This window comes from Zeugodacus cucurbitae, chromosome 3 (assembly GCF_028554725.1).
Source record: "Zeugodacus cucurbitae isolate PBARC_wt_2022May chromosome 3, idZeuCucr1.2, whole genome shotgun sequence".
NCBI classification, from domain to species: Eukaryota; Metazoa; Arthropoda; class Insecta; order Diptera; family Tephritidae; genus Zeugodacus; species Zeugodacus cucurbitae.
In genome coordinates this window covers 55,967,439-55,994,724 of record NC_071668.1, presented here as the reverse complement: position 1 = coordinate 55,994,724, position 27,286 = coordinate 55,967,439, and the positions used below count along the sequence as shown (strand labels likewise).

At 36.5% G+C, this 27,286-nt stretch overlaps 4 protein-coding genes across 4 annotated transcripts; 2 read left to right on the top strand and 2 right to left on the bottom strand.

The window, feature by feature from the left end:
- Nucleotides 1-1,917: 1,917 nt before the first annotated feature.
- Nucleotides 1,918-17,356, bottom strand: LOC105216510 (chromodomain-helicase-DNA-binding protein 1). Its single transcript, XM_011191035.3, has 9 exons — nt 16,799-17,356; nt 9,157-10,118; nt 8,920-9,087; nt 7,688-8,798; nt 5,918-7,384; nt 3,884-5,748; nt 3,422-3,721; nt 3,234-3,359; nt 1,918-3,073 (listed from the first exon to the last, which is right to left on the bottom strand). The coding sequence occupies exons 1-9, from the start codon at nt 16,805-16,807 to the stop codon at nt 2,848-2,850; spliced, it is 6,234 nt and encodes a 2,077-aa protein (XP_011189337.2). The 5' UTR covers nt 16,808-17,356; the 3' UTR covers nt 1,918-2,847.
- Nucleotides 17,357-17,674: 318 nt separating this feature from the next.
- Nucleotides 17,675-21,248, top strand: LOC105216509 (DNA repair and recombination protein RAD54-like). Its single transcript, XM_011191034.3, has 7 exons — nt 17,675-17,864; nt 17,930-19,190; nt 19,275-19,428; nt 19,566-19,709; nt 19,775-20,036; nt 20,102-20,265; nt 20,336-21,248. The coding sequence occupies exons 1-7, from the start codon at nt 17,862-17,864 to the stop codon at nt 20,658-20,660; spliced, it is 2,313 nt and encodes a 770-aa protein (XP_011189336.2). The 5' UTR covers nt 17,675-17,861; the 3' UTR covers nt 20,661-21,248.
- Nucleotides 20,651-22,890, bottom strand: LOC105216508 (protein ABHD13). Its single transcript, XM_011191033.3, has 5 exons — nt 22,732-22,890; nt 22,388-22,676; nt 21,747-22,330; nt 21,505-21,683; nt 20,651-21,282 (listed from the first exon to the last, which is right to left on the bottom strand). The coding sequence occupies exons 2-5, from the start codon at nt 22,536-22,538 to the stop codon at nt 21,171-21,173; spliced, it is 1,026 nt and encodes a 341-aa protein (XP_011189335.1). The 5' UTR covers nt 22,539-22,676; nt 22,732-22,890; the 3' UTR covers nt 20,651-21,170.
- Nucleotides 22,891-23,276: 386 nt separating this feature from the next.
- On the top strand, nt 23,277-26,009 carry LOC105216507 (myotubularin-related protein 2). Its single transcript, XM_011191032.3, has 2 exons — nt 23,277-24,924; nt 24,994-26,009. The coding sequence occupies exons 1-2, from the start codon at nt 23,373-23,375 to the stop codon at nt 25,308-25,310; spliced, it is 1,869 nt and encodes a 622-aa protein (XP_011189334.2). The 5' UTR covers nt 23,277-23,372; the 3' UTR covers nt 25,311-26,009.
- The last annotated feature ends 1,277 nt before the right edge of the window (nt 26,010-27,286 follow it).

The window sequence follows — 27,286 nt, the reverse complement described above, 5'->3', positions numbered from 1 at the left end:
CGGTTTTCGAGTTAAATTTGTCACCAGTTCCAAAAACATTGTTTCGGAAAAAACGCATTTAACGTTTCATTGTTACTTGTCGAATAACTCGAAAAGTAATTATCTTATCAACTTAAATTTTCAGAGAATATTTTTACGATATTACACTTAACGAAAATGCAAAAAAATAAAAATTAATTTTTTGAAAATCCTGACTACCGCTCACCCCTTAAGTAAGTGAGGCGTGGGTCGGTAGCTGAAGACTTGAAAGACGGGCGATGCCACACTATAAATGCAGTATTTGTGAAAAGTTTTGTTCCGATAACTTCACTTAAGCCGACCCATATGGCCAGGCAACATTCCAACATGCTGATGTATTCGAAATTATTTTACCCAAAGTGTATCCAAACGCTTGACTACACAAACACAGTAAAGCATTTCAACATGCTTAGCCAGTCCTTTCCATTCAATGTCTACCGGCTTTGAATTCACATTTCGTTAGCATTGATCGCACAATTCTCTGTGCAGTTTTCCTGAAATTGGTTCTTAATTAATACACATTAAAGTGAATTAGATTATAAAATGCATATTCATAAATAGTCATTTGGTTTGGATAGGCGAGCCCGCTTTTATACTCTCGCAACAAAAGTTGCTAAGAGAGCATTATAGTTTTGTTCCCATAACGGTTGTTTGTAAGTCATAAAACTAAACGAGTTATAGGGTTATATATATCAAAATGACCAGAAAGACGAGACCAGTTAAAATCCGGATAACTGTCTGTCCGTGCAACCGATAACTTGAGTAAAAATTAAGATATCTTGACACACACATTGTACACATGTTTCCCTATTGAAAATGGGAGAAATCGGACCATTGCCACGCCCACAAAATGTCGAAAACCTAAAACACATAAAGTGCCATAAATAAGGCTATGAAAAAAAATTTTGGTACAAAGGATCGCACTATGGCATATTTGAATGTAAGCTAGAAAAACAAAACATTCTAGAGTCGTTTTTTTAGGTACTACCTTATACAGTCCAAAAATGGAGAAAATCGGATTATAACCACGCCTTCCTCCCACGTCGAAAACAACTAAAATGCTTTAATTCAGTAAGGAAAAACACCAGAAACTTAAATTTCATTATAAAGATGGTACATAAGAGCTGCACTCAAATTGGTATACAAAACTTTAAATGGGCGTGGCTCCGCCCACTTTCCTGGCATTCCAATGATATATTGTGAAAATAGGCCAAATCGGTTCAAAACCACGCCTACTTCCGAACTGTGGAGTCAATCTGAATTGTTTACTTTACAATATATATAAGTTAAGCACTAGTGAAGATATCGGAACAGAACTTTGCATAAGTACTGCATTGATAGTGTGGCATCGCACCTCTAAAAATCGCCGATATCGGACCATAAGTTTTTAAAGTCCCATATGTGGAACATGAGGATCTCAGTACTTCTAATAATTTTTTCTTACCGAAAATATAGGTCTCTCATATATTTTGGAGAAATTCAAAGGGAATATTTTTCTTCCAATAATATATCACCGTGCCAAATCGGAAATCGGTTCATAACTTCTCCTAGTTCCCATATACATAATATTAGGGTAGTAAAACTTTCAATGGACTTTATACCATATATATGCCGAATATATGGGTCAAAATGTGTGTTATATTCATAAAATTAAATAAATATATTGCGAGAGTATAAATACCGTTTGCAAGTGTGGTAAATTGATATCGTTGAAGATACTAGTGCTTACTAATGTTTTTTTACTTCAAAACTACTTATTCAACTTCAAAATTTCTAAACTACTCAATCAGACTTTTGATGAACACATTTTTCTACATTTACTTGGTATTCAACAGGTTAAAGAGATTGATGAATTATAAACGCTGTCGTTCATTCCAATATTTCGCATAAAAACGCATATTTAAAATGTATATTCTAATTAGGTTTTTATTTATTCATTGTCTTATATACGACTTTCAATCACATGCGCTACAACAATGCGTCTGTAACTGAACCAAACATAAAAATCTAACTATGTATGTATTAGAAAAGATAATGTTACCTATGCAATTGTGGTGCTTATATCTAGATTTGAATATTTTTCGAAATTAATTTAAAAAATATCAAGTTATATAATTTCCTTTGTACACATTTAATTACAGTTTTACAAGTTGAATTGTTGCTTTATGTTTGTGTTTTTAATTTTTTTTCTTATAAACTTATACGTTAACTATAGTATATGTATTTATATCATATCAGTTGGCTACAGTTATATCGTATGTGTAATGGAATTAAAGCTAGCAGAATAAAACTTAATGACGTTAAGTATAAATACAAAATAATTATTTTTCTTTAATTCATTATTATACACATTGATTTCATTCTACTCATTACAGTACTAAAAAAATTAATTTACATCACCCACATATTTAATGCATAAGATTTTTAATATTAAATGTACATGTATTTATGTATATATACGTACAATACTTTTTTTACGTATTAAAATATAAACAAGTACGCATATGTATGTGTAAAAAAAAAGAGTTCAAAACAAATGAAATGTTAAGCATTGTCGATTCCAATTTGGAATTCTTAAATGAGAGGATTGATTGTTTGGATGTGCTTAAATAAGTCTATGGCTACTTTTTACAGAGTTATAAATATTATTTGTTATAATTTAGAAACTAACTTATTTTCATATTTCTTACATCCACTTATCCAATAGTTTCGGCTTCAAATTTGCGTTTGTAACATTATAGTAACTATAGGCATATGACGAGAAATTATGATCATAACACAGTACAAAAAAAGTTTAGCAGTATAATGCTTGTGATGAACTGGCAGAATTTATGATTGCGGTCGCCGCTCGTAGTCACCCCTACGGTAATCGGGTGGAAAATCCATACGACTGTCACGTGGCCAATCGCCAGTTGATGCATAACGCGGGTCGCCACGATATGGAGCATGTGGTGGTGCTGCACCCGGTGGCAAACTACCATTGCCCATGTAATAGTTGGGGTTCATGTGATAACCAGCATATGGGAGGGGAGGTGGCGCATGAGGAGGGGGATATCTAAGCGGAACAAATAGTAATAAAAATTTAATTGTCAGTTATGAGTTTATATTGCAAAAAACTAAAAAATAATTATGATATCAAAGCCTACAATTCAATTAGTAACCACTCCAACACATCTTCTATTACTTTTATCCTACTTAACATACTTTAAACTTACCGTCTTTTGTCTGGTCTTCGGTCTCTGTCACGATCGCGATGATCACGATGATAACTACCACCACCTACGCTACCACGCCCACCGTAATTATCATAACGCTCTCGTTTGTAATCTGAATTGCCATACCTAAAGCGTGAAAACAATGCGATTATCATAAGAGTTGATTATATGAAACAATGGCCACTTACCGATCCCGACCATGCCCCCATCGTTCATTGCTATCCATATAAGGAGAAGATATATTGCGTGAATCACTCGCCCCACCAGGTGTGCTGTAGTTCCCACTGCCTGGTACACTGCCCGGGGTACCCGCCGCATTTGGCGTCATTCTTGGGTTGCCACTATGCATACTGCGATTGTTTTGGGTTGAAGGTGAGTTCATGGAACTTCGTCGATCGCCACTTCCAGCAGGTGGTATACCACTGCTACCGCGATTTGTAGAGCCAACACCGTCCGTAGTGTAGGGTTTTTTCCGTTCATCACGACTTCTAGAAAATATATATGAATTATGAAAGTGCTTAATATTTCACTCTTGATTAACTTTACTATTTTTAGCACTTGTACAGATAAGAAACCTGCGCGATTAATATTTATTATATATTAAACATTAACAATATATAAGTATATATGTATATTTAATGTAACCTTACCTCCCAACAGCGTTCATATTTTGCCGTTTGTACGACATTCCCTTGCTATCGACAGCATTGCCGCTGGCGCTGCCTACGTCGTTTTCATCCCGCTTTCTCTTCAATGACGTGTCTAATCCAGGCAAGCGCTTCGATTTGTCCGCATTCGGTGCAACACCATGCTTCTCCTTCTTATCTCGAGTTTTGTCTTTCTCCTTAGCCTTATCCTTCTCTTTGTCTTTCTTCTTTTTCTTCTTCTCACTAACCGCGGTAGTCCCATTTTCAATTTGTGCATCACTGCGCGGACGTTTTTTAGGCGATTGAGAATTCGCTTTGGCACTTTTTTCCGTTGAACTCGCAACGTTCGCACCACCAGCTGCACCATTACCACCTGCTGCATCCTCTGCGTTCTTTGATGTATGCTTGTATAACTTGAAGAGCTTTCTCGCGTCGAATTCAGTAAATTTCGACACGAAATACCATAAATTACTACGCCATTCTTTCTTTTCGGGTTCCTTGTAAGCCTCTAAACAAGCATCGATTTGACGTCCGATCGATAGCAAGCATTCGCGGGTGTGTCGCTCTTGTTCCTGACCGGAGAGACTAGTGTCCGGCCGGTCGAGGGCAATTAGCGCTTTCTTAACTGGTCGCATTTTTTCTTTACATTCGTTAAACACATTGGGATCCAGATCACCAAGTACTTCGAGTGCGCGTGGCTCATTGTTCGCTGTAAAATGCATAGGTTTGTTGTTCGCCGTCGATTCGGATGCACTAGATTTCTTTATGCGACCACCAGTCTTACCCTCTTTTCCAGTGGAATTACGTTTCGATTTCTTTTTCGTAGTTGCAGTTGGCGCAGTATCTGCAGACTCGGCTATAGTTGTGGTAGCGTCGTGGTCAATACTTTCATTTTTAGATGTACTATCACGTGAGCGTGGCTTACGTTCAGCACCTTCGTGTGCCGACTGTGAAGCATCGTCCCCGAGATGGGACTCGGATATGTGTCGCGGCTTACGTTCGGGCGTCAGTGACACGGTCGCATTATTAGTGCTAACATTTCCGCTGACTTTAGCTTCTCGTGGCTTACGCGGTTTACGCTGCTTGCGTTGCACACCCCTTTTCAGTTCAACATTCTTTTTGATGATTTTTAACAAATATTCCGCTCTCGATTGCAAATGCTTCGCTTGTGGCTTCCGAGAATCATTGAATAGGATTTTCTCTGTAAGTTTTAAACTCGGATCCATTTTCATCTGTTCCCAAGAGCCAATGCCGTACTGATAAATACCGCATAACAGCTTAGAGTCTTCATCAATACCCCAGTCTGTGTCGAAATTCGCAGGTCTAGTCTTTATGTTAAGTTGCCAACTGTAGCGTTCACTTGTCGCACTAGGCACGATATCATTGAGCGGCTTCAGTTCTTCTTCGCATGATAACAAGGTTTTGGCATTAAACGAGACACCACCCAGTTTCACAGAATATGTGGCACGCGTGCGTCTCTGTTTTGCAGCAACAGTGTCATCAGTTTGATTCTTTGGCATAATTGGCGGGTCATCTTTGTGTTCTTCGAGAAATTGCACGCAACGATCATGAAGCATTTCACCGATTCTTTTTAATTCTGCCAATGGTTTTTCTTGCAGCTCTGCATCACATGCGATTGCTTCTAAACGTTCAAGTGGGGCGGGGAATTTTTTATACGATTTGATAAAACGCCTTATTTCCGCATCGGTAAAACCGGGTATTTTCTCCTTATTTGTAGGCCGACCACGTTTCTTTGGACGTCCATCTTCACCACTTGCATCCGAACCAAGTTCATAATCCGAGTCCGCACCTGACTCATCCGGTTGTTGACCTTTCCTTCCGCCGCGTTTAGACGACATATTGGAATCCTTAAAAATAAAATATATTTAGATTACATAAATTTAATACCTCATTTCTATTAATAATGTTAGAATCTCTCTTTTTTACTGGCTTTGAGCTTAGTAGCCTTTGGCCAAAATTTACAACAGTTATGTGAAATAAATACACTTATATAGTTGATAAATTAAAAATACTAACCTGATTGGCTGCCGCAGTCTTTCTTCGTGGAGGTAAATACAGATCTTCCATCTCTTTAACACGTTCTTGGTCTTCAACTTTCTTTCGGAAATCCTCCGGTATTATATCATCCCAATCTTTTGTATCTTCTTCCTCTCCACCCATATGATCATCGTCTTTAGTAGTCTCACTGGGCTCCTCCTCAAATGTAGCGATACTGGCAACTTTAAACGCAGACAGCAAATCATCACCTGGCATTTCGGGATCCTCATTTCGTGTTTCTGCACGCCGCAAGATTTCATCAATGTCGCAAACCAGCTCATCGTCATTCTCCTGTTCATCTTTAAATAACTCTTCGGCACCGAATTTCAAAATAGCCGACAAATCATCTTTGTTAAATGGTGTGGCATTTGTTGAGCTGCCACCACTTTTGTCCAACACCGTACGACCGGTTGTGTCCATACGCTGTATCACAAGATGATCAAGCACCATTTTTTGTTTCGCACGTTCCACAATTTGCTCCTCAACCGAACGCGCTGTCACCAAACGATATATATTCACTTGATTTTTTTGACCAATACGATGTGCACGCGCTTGTGCCTGCAAATCATTTTGCGGATTCCAATCGGAATCAAAGATGATGACTGTATCGGCTGTTGCCAAATTGATACCTAAACCACCAGCGCGCGTGGACAACAGAAAACAGAAGTCCTGACTGCCTTCGGCATTGAAGTGGTCCAGTGCTTGACGTCGCATTTCACCTTTTATGCTGCCATCAAGGCGTTGAAACGGAAAGTGTCGTTTTTGCAGATAATCAGCCAGCACGTCCAGCATGCGTACCATCTGCGAGAAAATCAACACACGATGACCAGTCTCTTTGAGGCGGCACAATAATTTGTCTAAAAGCACTAATTTTCCGGAACCTTTTAGCAAGGTTTGCAGTGCCTCCTCCTGCTGTAGACCAATCAAATCGAATTCTGACGGCCGAATTAGTGCAGCGTGATTGCAACATTTCTTCAATTCGATTACAATATTCAAGAATGTAGAGGTGGAACCTTTTTTGCCCTTGCGCAACGCGTCGAAATTCTTCGTCAAAATCCATTTGTAGTATTGCTTTTGCATTAATGTCATTTCGACGCGTAATATTTGTTCTACCTTGGCTGGCAATGACTTTTCGACATCCTTCTTCACTCGCCGTAAAATGTAAGGCTCAAGTTGCTGATGCAATTTGGTATAACCTTTATCGGCAGCATTGCCATGCTGCACTTCGAACTCTTCCCAAGTAACAAAACGATCGGGCATAATGAAGTGTAGCAAAGCCCATAGCTCTTTGAGTGAATTTTGCAAGGGTGTGCCAGTGATTAATAAACGATGGTTCGTTTCGAACTCTTTGAGAGATTTATACAACAACGAATCATCGTTTTTTAAGCGGTGAGCTTCGTCAACTAGCAAAGCGGCCCATTGCAAGGTACCGAGGAATAATTTGTCCTGTTAGTAGTGAAACAAATAAGACAAAATACTTTGTAATGAGATTATAAGTAATAACAGATATGAGATAATAATACATAAAATGTTTATAAATAGTCAATTAAAATTAGTATTTTTTTGAAGTGAACTCAGTGCTTTCTAAGGTATCTAAAGTGTATATTAGACTTCATCGATATTTTTATCATTAATTATATACATTTATATATCATATTTATATTCCTCGACATCAATAAATTTCTTAAACTATTTTTTTTTTTACTTTATAAATATACAATATATAGTTTAATTAATTCTATAATTTACCTTCAGTACAATCTCATATGTGGTTAGAATGCAGTTGAATTTCAGTCTTTTCGAACCCTCAAATTGCCATTCATATTGGCGTATCATTTCACGCGATTTTACATCACCCAAATATGTAACAACATTCATATCGGGTGCCCAGAGATCAAATTCGCGCTGCCACGCTGTCATAGTACTTAGCGGCACGACACACAAAAATGGCCCATACAAGTGATGCACTTTAAATAATGAATATAGAAAGCAAATGGTTTGTATGGTTTTACCAAGACCCATTTCGTCGGCAAGTATAACGGAATTCTCTTTACACCACGAGTGCAATAGCCAATTAAGACCGTCCATTTGATAATCACGCAAAGTTAAGCCATCGCTTAGAAAATCAGGCTGATCGCGTATTTTATAGAATTTCGGTCGATACTTGAGCACCTTGCAGTGGCGAGATGGTGTGCATTTGGATATTTCACGTTCTTCATAGTGCTCTACACATCGTTGCCATTTGCGTTGCACTAACGTACCATCTTCCCACGTAGCCTCTGCATAAGGCAGCGATTGCCATTTACACAAATATTCAGACATGCCATCTGGTTTTTGGTTACGCGCTATGATACGATCTACATTATTGTATGATTTGAGCAAATCATTCTGTAATTCTAATTGGCACTCAAAGTAATCGATATCTTCAGGACCAGCATACCGACGCCAATACTCAATATCTTGTTCCTTTTTCACAAAATTATCAAGTTTTTTCATGCCTTTTACTTTTTGCTCACGTAGTGTCGTTTCTGATTCCCACGTGTTGTGTATGTATGACCATCCCTTCCATTTGATTAAATACTGCGTTTCAGTATTTTCGTAATCGTTCTCATCGACGCCGTCGTTAGGATCGACGCCATGTTCCTCTATGGCATAAATTGTGGTTGGGTTTCCTGTACAACCTTTTCGACCACGACGCTGCGCCAAAATACGCTCGATTGTTTCACACTTATCTTCTTCTTCTGCAACCGCCGCTTGGCTTTCATCATATTCGACTTCTAAGAGATCTTCTGAGTCTGTTTTGTCATCTTCAGATGCTTCTTTGTAGCTAACCGCGGCCGCTGTTCGTCGCGTTCCAAACCTAATAAGTCAAATGAATATGTAAGTACTGTACTATAATCTATATAGAGATGATAGAAATTCATGTGCTTTTTATGGAAGAATTACAATATAATTATAATTTACACCAATAATAATCTCACCTTTTGCTATCTTCTTCACCATCATCACTTTCGTCGCTGGAATAGGAAGCTTTTTTGCCACGACGTTGTGATGCCTTAGCATTGCCTCCCTTGGCGTTCGCCTTACGTCGTCGCGGCGCTGACATATCGCTGTCCGCATCGCTTTCATCACTTTCGTCTGAGTCCCAACTAAACACAAACAAAATTTGGTCTTAAATTATTGCCTTTGTCTCCCTTAACAAGACTCTTTTTATTTACTTTTGTTTTTTCCGTTTTTTCATTGCCTTCTTTGCGGTCTTCTCCGCCGCTGTTGCACTCGGCTGTTTCCTAGCTGTGCGCGTACTTCGTTTTGGCTGGTAGTCGTCCTCATCGTCTTCGCTGCTGCTGCTACTGCTTGCAGTTGGTGACTCTGCAGCTGACGAGTTAGAACTCTTTTCGGCAGAATCGCCCGATTCAGATGCTTCGCCGTCGTCATCACCGTCTTCATCATGTTGCATATTTTCAACGTTTTGTTGGGGTAATGCTGTGGCTGCTAGGGTTGATTGGGATACCATCTTTGGTAATGGATTCGATGTTGCCATATTGTCGGTTCTACTTTTACTCTCACAGCCTTCGGCTGTGCTATTGTGGTGACCACCATCCTCATCCGCAAAGCTTGTGTCTCCTTCTTGCGAGTCTTCATCGCCGTCGTTTGTTGTATTTGAGGTATTGTTGTCTGTTGATGTGTTTGTGGTAGTATTAACAGTTGTTGCCGATGTGTTGTTGGTAAGATTGTGTGTGGAATTTGCAACGTCTTGGTCCATTTCTGCACCATGATTTTCCTCATCCTCGTCTTCATTGCTCTCTGAATTAGAATCGGAATTCGAATCGCTTTCGGATTCGTTGTCGTCTGAGTAACCATTAGTTTTGGTATCCTCTTGAGCTGCTGCTGATGTGGGCGGAAAGTCAGACCTTGTTGAGACACTCTCAACTGCGGTTGTGGTTTGTTGTTGGGTATGCCCATCTTGGGCATTGTCATCGCTGTCATAGCTTTGGTCACTAGCATGCGACCCTCGCTCTGGTGAACTGTGTCTTCGGCTTGAGTTAGAAGACGATGATGAGCTATCTGAATCGGAATCAGATCCTGAGGAACTGCCACTACCACTTTCAGATGCGTTCTGATCTTCGTGGTTTTCGTCATTATCTTCCGATCCTATGCTATTGATGGATTCATTGTGTACCTAAAATATAATATGGAATATGGTATGACAAAAGGTTACTTTTGAATCTAAAAAATTTAATCTCTATTCATATGAATTTACAAAATTGTGTATAGTTTGACGAAGAAATATTAGCACAGTATACATATAAATAGAAAATACATTGGTATTTCTGACTATTAACTGCCCCTTATAAAGAAACAAACCAAACAATTTACGATAATGGATTATGCCGAGTTGACCGCTGATTTGAAAAACTATTCCGCTCGACAGCCGCCGACTTATGAGTTTTAAATTGTAATATATCTATAGCGGTGCATAATTACAATTAGACTTAAAAATATGGTCGATGGTCAAATTTTAAATTTTTTATTATGCCCTGGTCAAAAAGTTCGATATATGGAAGGAAATTTGTATGAAATTTGATTTCTAAACGCTATTGCCAATTCAAAAGTTCAAGTTTTGGAGATCTTCGAGTTATGGAAGTTCCACTGTATGTTTCAAAACCCAACACCAGTCCAACTTCCTCAAAGTATTATTAATTTTACTGCAACGAAATATATTCTATCGAAATTTAGGCGCATAGTAGCAGATCTCTCGGCAGATAATGGTAAATTTTGTATGTAAATATGAGTTCAATATAATTATAGGTAACTCTTTTTATATTTTACTCGAGTAAACTTTGTGTACACTAATTAAAATAAATATTTACTTGTTTTATTTATTGTTAATCTTGCTTTAAAAATATACTTCACTACTTAATCAATAAAAAGTGAAGGTGATTTAAAGCTGGTCAACAACCTGGTTATCAATCAATGGCTACAATTCTTAGAACATATTTTCGAAAGGATTTTCATTTGTCGTTTTTGCCTTGTGAGCTATTAATTGATTTAGAGGCTTCACAGTGGATTAGATGCCGGTTGATTACATTCAGGACGAATTTTTCACTCCTTTCTCCTAACATCATTGTAACTCACTCCCCTCCATATCATTTTAGGCACGGAATGCTTCGGTTCACTGAGGGTGCTTCATCGAGATGGCGTCGTTGTTCCGTTGGTTTCGCTTGGGGTGCTTCCATCGAGTTGGCGCCGTTGTTCCATTAGCACTATTGTAGTAATTTGTATTTTATGTTCGGTATGTGGAACGTTTGTTCCTAATTAATGATTCACCGACTGATTCCTAAATGTTGGCAGCTTATAATGTAAACAATTATTGCTATCAAAACCCACTGAATTCATTGTGAAGCTGATTGCAATATACATAATTGAGTTTCGATCGGAATTCAGTTTATGCTAAAAATCTAGAAAGTCAATAAAACCAAAAAATGGCTATATCCGCACCCCGAACGATAGCAGGATTGCTATTGTATCCACAGAGTGCATGCATAATACTAACCACCAATTTGGAGAGTAACTCAAAACATCAATTGTCCCGTAAACACAAATTAATTGTCATCAAAGGGAAAGGGGTGTTAGATGGGTGTGGTCAAATTGGGTACACAAGGAAGAGTCCTTGCATGCGGTATATGTATGTATGTATGTGATTGGCGTTGCAACCGTTTAGCCGGTTATAGCCGAATCGACGATAGTGTGCCACCTCTCTCTCTCCTTCGGAGTCGGCGCCAGTTGGAGATCCCAAGTGTAACCAGGTCGCTCTCCACCTGGTCCCTCCAACGGAGTGGAGGCCTTCCCCTTCCTCGGCTTCCTCCGGCTGGTACTGCATCGAACACTTTCAGGGCTGGAGTGTTTTCGTCCATTCGGACAACATGACCTAGCCAGCGTATAACTCGTACAGCTCATCGTTCCATCGTCTGCGGTATTCGCCGTTGCCAATGTTCTGAGGACCATAAATCATACGCAAAATTTCCCTCTCGAAAACTCCTAGTGTCGTCTCATCTGATGTTGACATCGTCCAAGCTTCTGCACCGTAAAGCAGGACGGGAATGATAAGCGACTTGTAGAGCTTGATTTTGGTTCGTCGTGAGAGGACTTTACTGTTCAATTGCCTACTCAGTCCAAAGTAGCACCTGTTGGCAAGAGTTATTCTGCGCTGGATTTCGAGGCTGACATTGTTCGTGTTGTTGATGCTGGTTCCCAGGTATACGAAATTATCTACGACCTCGAAGTTATGACTGTCAACAGTGACGTGGGAGCCAAGACGCGAATGCGCCGACTGTTTGTTTGATGACAGGAGATATTTCGTCTTGTCCTCATTCACCTCCAGACCCATTCGCTTCGCCTCCTTATCCAGGCGGGAAAAAGCAGAACAAACGGCGCGGTTGTTGCTTCCGATGATATCAATATCATCGGCGTACGCCAGGAGCTGTACACTCTTGTAGAAGATTGTACCTTCTCGGTTTAGCTCTGCAGCTCTTATAATTTTTTCCAGCATCAGATTAAAGAAGTCGCACGATAGTGAGTCACCTTGTCTGAAACCTCGTTTGGTATCGAACGGCTCGGAGAGGTCCTTCCCAATCATGACGGAGCTTTTGGTGTTGCTCAACGCCAATTTACACAGCCGTATTAGTTTTGCGGGGATACCAAATTCAGACATCGCGGCGTAAAGGCAACTCCTTTTCGTGCTGTCGAAAGCAGCTTTAAAATCGACAAAAAGGTGGTGTGTGTCGATCCTCTTTTCACGGGTCTTCTCCAAAATTTGGCGCATGGTGAATATCTGGTCAGTTGTCGATTTTCCAGGTCTAAAGCCACACTGATAAGGTCCAATCAGTTTGTTGACGGTGGGCTTTAGTCTTTCACACAGTACGCTCGATAGAACCTTATAGGCGATATTTAGGAGGCTGATCCCACGGTAATTGGCGCAGATTGTGGGATCTCCCTTTTTATGGATTGGGCAGAGCACACTGAGATTCCAATCATCAGGCATGCTTTCTTCCGACCATATTCTGCAAAGAAGCTGGGTGTGGTGTTTGACAAGTAAGAAGCTTCTTTAACTGCATTCTTCTGCATTCAGGAGACCATATAGGGGCCTTGTTAATGACCGACCGATCGATTGTCAGAAACGTTTCTTTGTCCTTTCCCCATGTGCTGCCGGCTATCGATTTGATCTTGATGCGACCTTGTATATATTTAAGAATCGCAGTCGTGTGCCGAGTGAAAGGCTGTCAATGCAACACACAAAGTTTTGAAGTTGTTCACAGTTAAAATTTTAAGCGAGGCAGGTCGAGGAGATAGGAGTTTACTTTCGAACACATGTCATCGATTCCATTGTACGAGGTCAATATCGTACAATCATCAGCGTAAGTGGTGACTAGCGTCTTCCGCTGGGTGGTTGGGGGAGTTTCGAGATGTATAAGTTAAACAAGTTTTGATTATTTACCACGAAACAACACGGATGATTGACAACTCCGACTGCAGCCGGTTCTACGTTACCGGAGTTGACCCGGACTTTATCTGGTCAAGGGCTGCCTTTCCGACGACCTAACCCTGGAAGGATCGGACGGTTTCAATTCAGACCATGTGTTATGTAGGCGTTAATCACACTAAGTGCTGTGATGGTACTGTGCACTTTATTTAATCCATGTTGATGGACATAACACATATTTTCGCTTTATCCACTGAAGGATACATAAAGAGCACATAGAGCACTTCTTAAAAGCATCTCATCTAACTCAATGGCAAAACAAACCTCAAAATCTATTCTAAAAATTGTATAGGGTTCATCGGCAACATATGTAGATTGTTTCACAGGAGTGTGGGGGATATTGCGGCAGAAACAGTGGCAGAGATGATAGTCCTTAGCCGCATAAAAATTTGGGTCCATTACCCGGATACCCAGACCCGACTGCCATGTGAACGATACATGCGGGGAGTTGTTGTTGTTGTTGAAGCGGCATAAAACATTCTCCAAAAAATTTTGAGGAATTCTGCCGATTTGGCAGTTCTGGGCCGGATATAAATTCGGGTCCGTTCCCGTTACCTAGAACTGACCGTTTTGGGAACAGGGAGTCGTACAATACGGAAGTTGGGTGGTAGTAATTGTAATTATGATAACGAGTTTCTAACAATTATTAGGAAATTCTGGATCTACGTCTGGATGGTTTGGTTCTTAAACAACATTTACATGTAGGTAGGGTCAAGTGTTGAGGATGATATCGTCTACGAATTCTTTGAAAATTTTGTAAAGATATTGCAACGAGCATAGCAAAGTCCTCTGCTCAATATCTAAACAAAATAAAATTTGGAATATATAAAAAGGATGTGGAAGAATATATTATACTCTTGAGATCTTTAAAGCATTTTATGCTTGTGGAAGAATTCTCTCCCAGATGAAACTTGTTGCCATATAGGATGTTAAGTGTTGTTGTGAATAGTGTGAATAAAGATCGGTAGGGAAAAGGCGTCAAGTGCCTTCACCACAGTAGGGAGAATTAATATCGGCTTGCATGACTCTCCTTTGTTTCTTCACTAATAGGATTACTTCTTTCGTATTTAAAAAATTTAACTCAAAAATTGAGAACACTAGGGGTATAATACATATTAAGACCCCGATGATTATTTTCGGACATAATTTATTTAGCCTTATCAAAAAACGATGACTTTATATTCCGGTATGCCTGCCTTTAATTTCTGTGCTTTTCTTTACTGAAAAAGGACGGAATAATCTTTTCATTTTCTACACCTGATCTATATTCACTATATTTATATTGGGAAAGAAGTTTAAATAAAAAAAATAAAATAAATAAGAATTTAAACCACCTATATTTCGGGAAGGTAGACCTACCGTCATGTTCCGAGCAATATAAAATGTGAGTACTTTATCTGTTTTCTAAATAGTTTACTATTTTTGTTATAGCATAATCCTGACAATTATCGGAGGATCAATATAAGATTATAATTTTTCACAAATAATGATATTTACTTCAAGGTTAGGTTAGTAGTGTACATAAAGAAAATGCTAGTGTAGTTAAAAGACACTTGAATCGTTATTAAGACCGTTTAAAAAAAAAAAATTTAAACGAAATTATTGAAAAACTGAACTGTATTATACAAACCATATGCTAAATATCTGATGAAGTGTTTACACTATGTTTTTTTGGAAGTTTTAAAATTGTTTCTCTTAAAAACGTTATTTCAAAATTTTGTTTATTTCGTTTTTTTCTCATCGGTCTCTGATCACATATTTGGACTTTAAATTCTAATTAATAGTATATAAATAGTTTTTTTAAACTCACTTTTGATATGAAAATACATCTCCAAATTATATTAAATTTTACAATACAGTTGGAATCCCTTTATTGAAAAGAAAAACTTAAAATTTGTATCACAATACACGTATTAGTACTCGATCAGTGAAATGGTTGTTTTGTTCCAAGATAGATCACATTTTTTAACAAATATAAGTTTACTTACCTTAATTAAAATGGATAGTATTAAATTTATTACTAAAAGATATATCATGAAAATATCGCAATGTATAATAAAACACTCAAACTTCACAGATACTATTAATTTTTTTTTTTAATTCTCGACGGAAATCGATATAACATATATTTTAAAATAATTGTACATTTTTAAAAAATCATTTATGTCGCATGAGTCGTTTTTAAAGAAATCTTCTCACTAATTTGGTGTTTATTATGAAAATATCAACACTTTATAATATAATACTTTTGATAACTATCAAAAACTCAAAAATCTTATGCGATTTAATAAAATTTTCAGAAATCCTATTAAAATATAAATTATATAATATAATATATATATTGATAGATACACAACCACAGTCAATAGGCCGAGTGGAACATATTATATAGTATAGTATAGTACTATTGTAAGACAATCCTTTGAAGAAACCTTATCAGTCAAAATTATTATAAACAATTGTCCGAGCTTAAAAATGTGGAGGATTCATTACAGATCAAGGTTTTATTAGTGAGAACTGCGGTGAATAGAAACATTACAATGCATACCTTCGTTTTAAAGGATGCAAATCCTCACCAGAAATATCGGATTGGACAAAAAATGGAGCTGAATTCAATTAAAAACAACATGGTATTTAAATAATACGTTATTTCCAAAATATACTTAGAACAATGAAAAAAAAAATCATTGATTTCAGAAAAATACAAGCAGTAAACAGAAGTAAAAGCCATATGGGGTCATAATAGACTGAAGAGGATTGTTTAAAAAACAAAGATTTTATTCAATAAAATCAAAACTCAGACCTTACTAAAAATTTTCACAAGGTTTCGCCAATTACGTAACACGTGGAAAATCATTAAAATTGAAAATATACATGAAATAAACGATGTTGTACACCTTTTTATAGATAATTTACTTGCAAATCGTCCAGATTCTCTTAATTTAAACTAAAATATCAAAAATGGGTCCCCAATTAAATTTCAAAATTTTGGTCTCATCAGAAACGTAGATCTTTCTAGAACACATAGAGATCAAGAAAACGGTGAAACAATGTTATTTAGTTAAAAAAAAATGCATTTTTATAAAAATACCCGCGTATTTTAGTCTTTAATATGACTTCTGCCAAAGGAGCCCCAGTTGAGACTCCAAAGAAATCGTTTGAATTGTAGCCACACCCTAAACGCGGAGACACCATCCTTATTTCCAATATAAAGTTTACACTTTCTTTTAACACAATTTATTAAAAATATCATAATATTTACATTTTTATACGGTCAAATATACTATTTTCAGAACATCTTATTTCAATAAAACACTCACCTGGCTCATGATATTTTTGTCTCAGCAAGCACCTTTTTCTTATAGCAGACATTAAACATACACTATTATTTTAAAATTATTAAATTTTCTTCAAAAATTTTCACTTTAAATATGATAATTGCAAATGGAAAATTTTTTCTCCAACGCAGCACAAAAATTCACGTCGTCCTCGTCTCCCATTCACAAGTCATTTGTCGAAAATCGCCATTTTGTCTTTTCGTAATTGCACTCAGTGTTGCCAATTATTCGGAGTAATTGTCGAAGTTCGAATTTTCAACCCGGGTCGAAGGGAGATATTTTGCCGTAGCTCACGTCGATATATGGAAGTGAAAATTGAAGCAAATTTTCATGTTCGTCTGAGAATGCTTCCAACTTGTTATATTTGTGTGACATCCACAGTTGTCAAATATGCACATTTCATTGAATTTGATAATTTTAAAACTTTATTTTCACTTTTTTGGCCTGTTTTGTTAAATTTTCTAATCTTCTAATGACAAACTATGACAATTCTGCTTCCACAAATTGTTTCTTGTGTTCGTACACGAGTAGCCATTTTGAATAGTGTCGAAGTTGTACTTCGAAGAATTATTGTTCAATGGAAAAACACTTGATATAGCGAAAACCAGAGTTGCAAATATAAAATTTAATGAATATCTTAATGTATAATATACATATTCAATAATTATTTTCCTTTGAATGTTAATTGAACATTTTTCACATATCATAAGAAAATCATATATTTCTAAATATTTTACGATATCTATGATGTTCCAGAGGCCTTGCAAACTTTGGGATCTATGATTCTTGACTAGATTTTAAGTCCTTTCGCTATTTTTCTAATTTAGTTTTAATGATATGAATTATTTATTTAAATACTATAACAACAATGGTAATTGTAAAAACTGACGTTGTATTGAAACTTGCACAAAAAATAAAGACTTTCACAGAAACAGAGTTGTTACTTTCCCAGTGAAGTGAATGTCAATACATAACTGAATGAAAATGATGGCAACGTTATTGTTAGCCGCCAAAATAAAAACAAATTTATTCAAATTATACCAAAATGGTAAATATTATTAATATTTCATTAGTGAAAAAACGATTAATGATTTTCAATATTTTCATGCAAAGCGACGTAGTTTGGCTCCTAGCCAAAACCGGTCTTCAAAATTGCGTCCAAGTAACGATTTCATATCACCACTGCAAAACAAACGATTACGTACTTGTCAAGAGCAACTTGTAAAACAAAAACACAGTTTACGTGTAGTACCATTAAGCGAATATGAGTTGGCTATTGCTAAGGTGCTGTCACGACCATTCAAAGTTCCCATTGCCGACTATGTACCAGATTATAATGGAGGTAACCGGTGCCTCGGGATGCGACGTAGTAATGTGCGCAAAGCACTACATGATCCACAAGCGTGTAATGCTTTAGTCCTGTATACACCACCAAATTATACAGAGCATGAACGTGTTACAATGGATGCAAATAAAATACAAGTACATGTTGTTGTCGATCCACTACTAACCAATATTCTGAGGCCACATCAACGTGAAGGTGTCCGGTTTATGTATGAATGCGTTGAAGGACGTCGTGGCGAATTCAATGGTTGTATAATGGCAGATGAAATGGGTTTGGGGAAAACATTACAATGTGTTACGTTGGTGTGGACGTTACTGCGGCAGGGTCCCTTTTGTAAACCTACCATTTCAAAGGCAATCGTTGTTTCTCCATCCTCCTTGGTGAAAAATTGGGAAAAAGAGTTTAATAAATGGTTACTCGGACGTTTGCATTGCCTTGCTATTGAAGGCGGTTCTAAAGAGGATACCATACGTGCTTTGGAACAATTTATAGTGGACAGTGGTCAACGCTGTGGTACACCAGTTCTCTTAATAAGTTATGAAACGTTTCGTATCTACGCAAATATACTATGTAGAAATGAAATGGGCATTGTTATCTGTGATGAAGGTCATCGCTTGAAGAATAGTGATAATTTGACTTATCAAGCGCTAATGGGTTTAAAGACAAAACGTCGAGTTCTACTCTCAGGCACACCAATACAAAACGATCTCACTGAATATTTCAGTTTAGTAAATTTTGTAAATCCAGAAATGTTGGGCTCTGCCACAGATTTCAAGAGAAATTTCGAAAACCCTATATTACGTGGGCAAAATGCTGATTCTACAGATAAAGAGCGTGAAAAGGCTGTAGAAAAAACACAAGAGCTAATTAAGCTGGTGAATACATGCATCATACGACGTACCAATCAGATACTTACAAAATATTTGCCAGTTAAGTTCGAAATGGTAATCTGTGCTAAACTCACTGAGATGCAAATGAATTTGTATAGAAATTTTATTAAGTCTGACAAAATCAGAAGAAGCTTAGCCGGTAAGTTGAAAGTATTACGAGATAAGTCAGAAACTATTTTTTTAAATATAATCTTTTGTGTTTTATACCATTTTACGTATGTAGATTGCAATGAAAAGGCTACGTTGACTGCGCTCGCTGATATTACAACTTTGAAAAAACTATGCAGTCACCCGGATCTGATTTATGAAAAGGTTTTGGCACGTGAAAACGGTTTTGAAAACTCACACGATTTGTTCCCCGCAAATTACAACCCCAAGTAATTGTTTTTATGTGTATATACATATATGGTGGATATTTGTTTTTGCAATTTTATTTTGAAATTGTTTAAAGCTTTAAACAATACAGCATTTTCAAAATTTGCATATATTTATACATAAATTTTCTTCCTTTTAGAGAATTCAATCCCGAAATGAGCGGCAAATTTATGCTTCTGGATTTTATGTTGGCTTCAATACGTGCTAATAGTGATGACAAAGTGGTGCTTATATCGAATTATACGCAAACGTTGGAGTTATTCGAGAAACTAGCGCGAAAGAGGTAAAACTACATTAATATAATTATTTTTTTTTATATTAATTTGCATAATTTGATGACCTCCAAAGAAAATACAGCTATGTGCGGCTCGATGGCTCAATGACAATAAAGAAGCGCAGCAAAGTGGTGGACAAATTTAATGACCCTGAATCCGATTGCTTTCTCTTCATGCTGAGTTCGAAAGCTGGTGGTTGTGGCTTGAATTTAATTGGCGCCAATCGTCTCTTCATGTTCGATCCCGATTGGAATCCTGCAAACGATGAACAGGCAATGGCACGTGTTTGGCGTGATGGTCAAAAGAAACCTTGCTATATTTATCGTCTTGTAGCCGTAAGCTGAATTCATATTATATATGTATAACTTTATATACGCTTTATTTTATCTTTTTTGCATAGACTGGTTCGATTGAAGAGAAAATTCTACAACGTCAGACGCATAAAAAATCATTATCAAGCACCATAATTGATAATAATGAAAGCAATGAGAAACATTTCACACGCGACGATCTTAAGGATCTGTTTCAATACGAAGCTGATATCCTGTCCGATACACATATTAAGTAAGTAAAATAATTTCTTTTTAAATAATGTTGAATTTCATGTAACATTTTTTAATTTGTTAAACAATAGATTAAAGTGTAAACGTTGTGTTAACAATATACAAATGCAACCGCCGCCTGAAGATAGTGACTGCACAGTACACTTATCACAATGGTATCACTGCTCCAACAACAAAGGACTGCCAGACAGCGTCTTATCACAGGCGTGGTTGTCAAGTAAATGCGTCTCTTTTGTCTTCCATCATCGATCGCAAGGAGAAGTAAAAGTGAAAGATGCCACGGAAAAAGAAAATATGCCGGATCAGTGCAACGCTGTCAGAAACAGGCGCAAGGATTGTGTTGATGCCGATTCCGACTATGAACCTGATGACCCAAATGATAGTGATTACGCGTAGACTCAGTTTAATATGCGTTAACATGCATATTTGGTTAGTCTAATTAGTTTATTATGTACATAATTAGTTATCTCGTAACTATAATAACTATTCACTGGCTTATTAAAAAAAAATTTACTTTTAAGTTTGCTGCATTTAATTTATTTTCGCTGTATGTTACTGCAAATCAATATAATTTATTTAATTTGCTTAAAATACGTATTTTTAAATAAAATTATATGCATATATATATATATTTATGTTTTATAATTGAACGAGTTACTCTAATACAATATTTAGTTTTAATTTTAAAGCTATGCGTCATTATGAGTGAACCACCTAAGCGTTTATCAACAATTTTTGTTTTTTAAGTAAATCAAAGGTATGTTAAGTCACTCACATGAAAAATATGGAATTATAGTATAGGCATATAGTAAGTTATAGTACATTTAAATGTGTGTCGTTGGTCATACACAGTATATAATGAAGTAAACACTAAAAACCCTGAACGGCATTATATAGAACGGCGAACTAAACATCCTGTATTTCATGCCACACATTACTTTTTTCAGGTGGCTTCTCCAATGGCGCTGTTGAAATGCTTTGGCACTCACCAAGGAATTGTTGGATGCCCTGATAGTAACTGAAATTTAAAGAAATTTTATTGTAAATTGTGGGCAAATTGAGGTGAGAAAATATGGTGTATACTAAAAGATGAAATGCGTCGACCTTTATTTTATTTTATAGAGAAATCTCTAATTAATTTTAAATTAATGGCAACACTTGCAAAAACTCTTTTATGAAAGAGCACAATTTCATTATTGATTTAGCTTAGTATACACCACACTTTGAAATTTATTTATACCCATCCATTATCCAGGTATCATTGTGAGCGCCTCCTATGAATTCGAGTATGCGCTTTCTTTCACTACCACACTTCATGTATAAAGTACGCATCATACGTGGAGGTACAAGGTTATCTGCTAAACCCGATATGAATAAAACCGGTACGGAACATTTACTAATCTTCCACGAAGATAAATACTGCAAAGCAAAAGTAGCATTTAAAGATTTTACCACACGAGTATTATTAATTGTGTTTCTTACTTTATTTTTAAAGCAACATCTAGGTATAAGATTTGCGGAAGGATGTACCAACTCAACAGCCATTTCCGGTATACTGGTAAATGTGTTTTCTACAATTGCGCACATAATTTTCTGACTATACACAGTATCGGCTGCTACATCAATGACCACAGCACCACCTAATGAACGGCCGAATAATACTATTTTTGTATGATCTAAATCGTTGCGTGTATATAAGTAGTCGATTACAGCACGAGCATCGGTTAATAAGCCCTTTTCAGAGGGTACACCAGTTGAAAAGCCATAACCACGGTAATCTATCATTAATATGTTACAGTGGAGATGATTAAATATGCCCCATACATTTTGCATGCGATGACCCATATTTCCAGCATTTCCATGGAAATAAACGAATGTGGGTACTGCCTTGGAACGCTCCTTTGGCTGTGACACCCAAAATGCGTGCAAAGTTACCTTATCTGGTGTGTGTATATTGATCGACTCATGTGGCAGGTTATGCATTTTTGGGATAGGCACATAAATGCGTGAATTTGCGGGCAGATCGGGATGATATAATAGCATGTCTTGTAAGTAGTAGAAGCCAACTGTGTAAATAAAAACTAATTATATAAGGAATTCATGAAGTTGTGTTGCATACTTACAAGATGTAATTGTGAAAAGTAAAAGTAATGTTAAAAGGCTACCATAGTAGTAGTAAAATAATAAGAATGCCAAAAGTACAGCAACGCATACGGCATATATGCTGCGTGACCTGGGCAAGGCAATTGGCACGCCGCCGAATTCTTGCGACATTTGATGTCCGTTTGCAGCTAGTATGCTTTAGTAGCTACCGTGGGAAAAACTGAGATTGCAGTGGGTGGAGAGTCATCAAACAATTCGACACTTTTTACCGTGTACACAAAAACATATCCATGATTCACGATGTAAACACTAAAAAGTATAGCATGTTAAAAATTTACATTCGATATTACAATATTTAACACACCTAAGACATTTCTCTTTGCTGTATTAATAAAGATTTGCAGGTTTTCTTGAACAAATTAGAATTCAGGTTTGCTTGTATTTACAAATAGTACAGCTGATCTTATTAGACCACCACATTTATATCGATATCTTCCGTTTTTATTCTTAATATTTTTCCACATCACTAAAATATTCTCTACTAGGGTATACTTTTGATTGACAATTTGTTTACCAAATAAATAAAATAACTGACAAAAATTTTAAACATTGCAATGGAGTAAATTATACTAAACAACAAAGCATTCGAGTTGAACATGAACTATTAAGTGTATAAACCATCACTAATCAATCACCTTTTGGTAAATCAAAGAATACTTCCACATAATCCTGTCAAAGTTTACCAATTTTATAAAAAAAAGTTATACATTTATATTATTAAATATTATTAACTTTATAGCTTTAAAAACAATTTTTATGAGTATTAGGTAAAAACATTTTTTATTAGTTAAGAAAATTAAAATAACAAACAGTAGAACAATTACAATGTAAACTCATGGCAACTCTTCATTAAACTGACAGATTTCTGTAATTGTTTATTGTTGGAAAGTGCATCGCTTTGATATATATTTTCTAAATAATATTTTCCGGGGACATATTATTGCAATGGATAAGGCAGAAACATTAGATGCTACAAATAGCTTAGCTGATAAGATTGGCACTAAAAACGCCAGCACTAATTCTCTTGATACAGCTGATTCAAAGTCCAGTTCAATTGGTTCGAAGCAGGGTGTCGACGTAGGTGCAACACGCGACACGCCCTTTGTTTATCTTGATGGCGAGGAAGATCAGGATCAAAAAAATGATGTTACATATGTTTGCCCATTTAGGGGACCAGCTTTTGGTGCTTTAACCATAACCAATTATCGCCTATATTTTCGTTCATTACCATTACGGGATCATGATCCACCTGTTGTTGTCGACGTACCATTGGGTGTAATAGCAAGAGTGGAGAAAATTGGTGGTGCAACATCGCGCGGTGAGAATTCTTATGGAATTGAAATATTCTGCAAGGATATGCGTAATTTACGTTTCGCACATAAACAACAAAATCACTCTCGACGAACTGTTTTTGAAAAGTTACAATCCTATGCTTTTCCACTTTCGTTCAGTGGTAGGCTATTTGCATTTGCACATGCTTCAGCTTCTGGACCATCGCCACCACCAGCGGAAAATGGTTGGGCAGTATACGAACCGCTAGCAGAATTACGCCGTTTGGGTGTACCAAATGATATGTGGCGTATAACTAAATTGAATGAAGCCTACAGTGTTTGCGATAGTTATCCAGTAGTTTGGGCTGTACCTAAGGCTGCGTCTGATGAATTTTTGCGGCGCGTAGCACAATTTCGTTCGCGTTGCCGTTTACCGGTACTATCTTGGATACACCCACGTTCGCAAGCTACTATAACGAGATGTTCACAGCCTTTGGTCGGTGTGGGTGGCAAACGTAGTGCAGATGATGAACTCTATCTTAGTTATATTATGGAAGCGAACGTGCAATCAGATAAATTGGCTATCATAGATGCACGCCCTAGTGCCAATGCTATAGCTAATAAAGCCAAGGGAGGTGGCTATGAGTCGGAGGAAGCGTATAAGAATGTGGAAATCCATTTTCTCGATATACACAACATACATGTGATGCGTGAAAGTTTACGTAAAGTAAAGGAGGCTTGCTATCCAACAATAGATGATTCTAAATGGCTTTCAGCCATTGATGGCACATTGTGGTTGAAGCATATTAAATGCATATTGGCAGGTGCTGTGAGAATTGTAGATAAAGTTGAGACAATGAGTACATCGGTAGTCGTACACTGTTCGGATGGCTGGGATAGAACCGCACAGTTAACTGCATTATCTATGCTATTGTTGGATCCATATTACCGCACCTTGCGTGGCTTTGAGGTACTGATTGAGAAAGAGTGGCTTTCGTTTGGCCACAAATTTCAACAACGTATAGGACACGGTGATAACCGCCATTCAGATGCGGATCGTTCACCAGTTTTCTTGCAATTCATCGATTGCGTTTGGCAAGTCAGTCAACAATTTCCGAACGCCTTCGAATTCAATGAACACTTTCTAATAACGATCATAGATCATTTGTATTCATGCCGCTTTGGCACTTTCTTATACAACACGGAAGCCGAGCGTGTTGCAGAAGGTTGGTATAAAAGAGTTATTTCTTCAATATAAATTTTTGTGCTAAACCTTTAACATTATTTTATTGCAGATCTTAAACACAAGACTGTTTCGCTTTGGACATACATTAACGGCTCGCTAAATCAGTATTTAAATCCGCTAGCCTTTTCGCATGGCGCTCAAACCGTACTGCGTCCAATTGCGAGTATGCGATATGTAAAATTATGGAAAGGTCTTTATTGCCGTTGGAATCCCAGCATACGACCACAAAATCGTATATACCATCGTACACGTGAATTGCTCGCACTGCAAGATCAACTCATTAAGCAAGTGAGTGACTTACGTATGAAGACTAGTTCACGTCAAACGGCACAAACATCGACGCGGTTGGCTTCACCTATGCATTGAAGCTACATAAGCAGAAAATATAATTCTATCAACTATAACTATAAAAATATTTATATTCGCCCCTATTCCCGTTGTCGTTATCATTTTAAAACGACGTAAGAACGCCTATTTGGTATTCCTGTTGGCGTTATCGACACTTATCGAAAATAAATTGAGATTCCCAATTTGAAACGAGTATAGAAACGACATAGAAACAGTCGTTCTTTGTTGTTGCTATAATTGAGAGCGACATAGAAACGACGCGATAGTTTGAAGAAATATTTGAAGTGAAGATGAAAATTCGAAATCGGAAACAGTTTGAAATTTTAATTTCGGAAATGAAAAAATATCCTGCATATGCCAAGGAGTTTAGAAAAGAGATAAATCCTTTAAATTTCGATTTCTTGGGAGGGATATTTAAAAAAAAAAAACTAAATCCATTCGCACCGCCAGCTCGCGTCGGAGGTGGTTGGCATTAATAATATTGGATTTTAAGAAAGAAATTTTAAAACGACAATGACAACGGGAATTGGGCTGAATATAACAATGTAATAATTCCATACATTTTTTACACAATTGCTTACACATGTACGTATATATTGTATTACATATGTATATGAAATTTGAATATGATAAGTGCGCTTTGTCGCCTCTTCTAATTTGTATAATATTAAAGCTTTAATTTATGTGAAACCTTAATAAATTAACAAACATTATAAATTATATATTTAAATATTCATAAATAATTGATATTTTTAGGTGTACAATTTAAAGCGGTATTGGGGTCAAATACTGAAGTTCAAAAGTTTATCAAACGTCAAATAATTTCAATTTCACTATTGTTGTTTGCGGAAGCTAAAATTTTTATATAAAAATGTATGTATCGCACAGAATGCGTTATTTCAGGGTAATTTAAATGTTTGGTGTTCATTATTTTTTTGTATTTTTAATTTTTTTTTTGTATTTTTTTTGTACTATTTATTTTTTATTTATTATTTTTATTTATTTTGTATTTTTTTTTAATTTTTTATTTTTATTTTTTTTAATTTTTTATTTTTTTTTATTTTTTTTAAATTTTTTATTTTTTTTTAAATTTTTTATTTTTTTTTAATTTTTTTTTAATTTTTTATTTTTTTTTTTTTTAATTTTTTATTTACGTTTTTTGTAGAATTGTTTAATTTTTATCATCTTGTGAACTAAAATATACTAGGTTAAGTAAGAAATATTTTTTTTATCTCAGGAGTATTAATTTTTTTTTAATTGCTTACAATGACAACATACATACATATGTATAGCAGTCAACATATACTTAAATATTTTAGTATTCTTACAACAACAACTTGAATGTTAAGAAATGTTCAAAATATGCAACATACAAACTCTAAGCTATAAATGAAGCCAAAAAATATCAGCTACAGTAACTAAGCCTTGGTGTATTCTCACCTATGCATGCAGACAGCTGCCTTTTAGCGACAAGTTTTCTCCAGAGGTGTTGGCATGACGGTAGCTACCAGTTCACATAACGAAGTGCCTTGCAGGAAATGAGAAATGCAACACTCAGTTCGTCGCAGTATAGCTACGAAGGCAAACTATTTGCGCACAAATTATTGAAATTGAATAATAATATAATAATAAAATTGAATGGAAATTACTTGTCGAATGTCCGCTATATCACTTCAATGTCGTTAATGGCATCATTTTAAATTATAACTCTTATTATTGAAACTACAGTTTTTTTTTTAAGTGGACAATAGAGGTGGCACCGCCCTATTTTAGGTGATACCACATACCTCAGCAACTACTCGTCCAATTTGAATTTATTATGGCACAGTCCATTGACACTCTGCTGTTATAGTGTGGAAAAGGTCTAAATCTGATTACAATCACGCCTACTTCCCATATTACAAAATGGTCGTAATACAACTTTCCATGCTTCCACCTACCAAATATGAGGGTTTTAGGGGGGATAAGCCTCCTCAATATCGCATATAAGTATC

Excerpts from the sequence above, each read along its gene's own strand:
- LOC105216510 (XM_011191035.3), bottom strand. Across the intron at positions 8,799-8,919 it reads GGTGAAGAAGATAGCAAAAG|GTTTGGAACGCGACGAACAG; the intron begins GTGAGATTATTA and ends TTGACTTATTAG. Across the intron at positions 3,360-3,421 it reads TGGGGGCATGGTCGGGATCG|GTATGGCAATTCAGATTACA; the intron begins GTAAGTGGCCAT and ends TTCACGCTTTAG.
- LOC105216509 (XM_011191034.3), top strand. Across the intron at positions 19,710-19,774 it reads GAGAAACTAGCGCGAAAGAG|AAAATACAGCTATGTGCGGC; the intron begins GTAAAACTACAT and ends TGACCTCCAAAG. Across the intron at positions 20,037-20,101 it reads ATATTTATCGTCTTGTAGCC|ACTGGTTCGATTGAAGAGAA; the intron begins GTAAGCTGAATT and ends TTTTTTGCATAG.
- LOC105216508 (XM_011191033.3), bottom strand. The coding sequence starts at position 22,538 with ATGTCGCAAGAATTCGGCGGCGTGCCAATTGCCTTGCCCAGGTCACGC. Across the intron at positions 21,684-21,746 it reads GATGTTGCTTTAAAAATAAA|TATTTATCTTCGTGGAAGAT; the intron begins GTAAGAAACACA and ends TTTGCTTTGCAG. Across the intron at positions 21,283-21,504 it reads GATACCTGGATAATGGATGG|TTACTATCAGGGCATCCAAC; the intron begins GTATAAATAAAT and ends TTTAAATTTCAG.
- LOC105216507 (XM_011191032.3), top strand. The coding sequence starts at position 23,373 with ATGGATAAGGCAGAAACATTAGATGCTACAAATAGCTTAGCTGATAAG. Across the intron at positions 24,925-24,993 it reads AGCCGAGCGTGTTGCAGAAG|ATCTTAAACACAAGACTGTT; the intron begins GTTGGTATAAAA and ends ATTTTATTGCAG.